The 1,575-nt window shown below is 37.5% G+C and overlaps 1 protein-coding gene across 1 annotated transcript; it reads left to right on the plus strand.

Moving 5' to 3' along the window:
• Positions 1-600: 600 nt before the first annotated feature.
• LOC117103808 (uncharacterized protein K02A2.6-like) lies at positions 601-1,239 on the plus strand. Its single transcript, XM_033244431.1, has one exon. It carries the CDS (start codon positions 601-603, stop codon positions 1,237-1,239), a length of 639 nt encoding a protein of 212 aa, XP_033100322.1.
• The last annotated feature ends 336 nt before the right edge of the window (positions 1,240-1,575 follow it).

The following is a 1,575-nucleotide window of genomic DNA, read 5'->3' on the forward strand; positions in this document are numbered from 1 at the left end:
TAACAATTTTGTGAATATGATCATCCCAATACAGGTTAGATGCTATTTCAACCCCAAGATCCTTAACAGTTTGGGTTCTGTCAAGGATACAGCCATTCATCGTATAAACATATTTTATAGGTTTTCTAGAACGTGTTAAAGATAAAATTTGACATTTTGACGGATGGAATTTCATTTTCCAAATATTACTCCACCTAGTAAGAGCGTCAATGTCCAACTGGAGCTGGAAACAATCATTAACGGTATCAATTGATTTGAAACATTTAGCATCGTCGGCGAATAATGCAACGCTCGAATTCAAGGCAAAGCTTGGCAAGTCATTAATAAATAACAGAAAGAGTAGTGGACCCATAATGGATCCCTGTGGGACACCCGAAATTACTGGAAGCCAATCAGAACAGACGCCTTTGATGGCCAAGTAACAAAGCGATCCTAGATACTGAGTTAAAACCATACTGGGACTACAGAGAGGAAATATTAGTGGAAGATGAGCTATTGTTTAAAAATGACAGAGTGATAATACCAGCAAAACAAATGATTGCAAAGCTTCATGTAAGTCATCAAGGTATTGAAAAAACCAAGAGACTTGCGTGAGATATTATGTTCTGGCCTGGTATGAATGCACAAATAGCAGATACAGTGAGCAGTTGTGAGATTTGTCTAACACACAGAAATCGAAACGCAAAAGAACCGATGATAGGACATGACATACCAACACGTCCATGGCAAAAAGTCGGAATGGATTTATTTGAACTGTACGCAAAAGACTATCTATTGATAGTGGATGACTATTCAGGATACTTTGAAATAAATCAGTTAACAAGTACAAAATCCAATTCAGTCATCAAATTCTGTAAACAACAATTTGCGAGACATGGAATCTCAAGTGAGGTAGTGTCAGATAATGGACCTCAATTTTCATCAGCGGAGTTTAAGGCTTTCAGTAAATCATATGAATTTGAACATACTTTAGTGTCACCAAATTACCCGCAATCAAATGGAAGAGCTGAAAAGGCAGTACAAACAGCAAAGTTGATACTTAAGAAAGCAAAGGAAGACAAACAAGATCCATATATAGCGTTACTAAACTATCGCAATACGCCGCGAGATGGACTACCGTCCCCAGTTCAATTGCTAATGAGCCGTAGAACAAAAACGCAGTTGCCAACGTCAAAGAAACTCCTAAAACCGAAAACTAACAAAACTATTGTCAAAACGCTACAAAAACAAACAAAATAAACAGAAAACCTATTACGATCGTGGAGCAAAACCTCTCAAAGCACTGAAAAGTGGAGATAGAGTTTGTGTAAGAAAAGATACACAATGGAAGCCAGCGCTAGTTGTTGAAAAACACAATACGCCAAGATCGTATATAGTTGAAAGCGATGGTAGATACTACAGGAGGAATCGTAGAGATTTGATTGAAAAGGAAGGATGTCAAAATACTAAAGACCGGCGAATAGAACCAAATAGCACAAGACAGAACCAACTTCGCTACCCGAAACGTAACAGAAAACCTGTTACAAAACTTGATCTGTGATTATATAAAAAAGGGCAGAATAATCCCTGTATAAT

Source organism: Anneissia japonica, unplaced genomic scaffold (assembly GCF_011630105.1).
Source record: "Anneissia japonica isolate Jap-2015-1 unplaced genomic scaffold, ASM1163010v1 scaffold22576_len3873_cov119, whole genome shotgun sequence".
In the NCBI taxonomy this organism is placed as follows: Eukaryota; Metazoa; Echinodermata; class Crinoidea; order Comatulida; family Comatulidae; genus Anneissia; species Anneissia japonica.

What these genes read in the sequence shown, in the direction of transcription:
- LOC117103808 (XM_033244431.1), top strand. Translation starts at nt 601, where the DNA reads ATGTTCTGGCCTGGTATGAATGCACAAATAGCAGATACAGTGAGCAGT.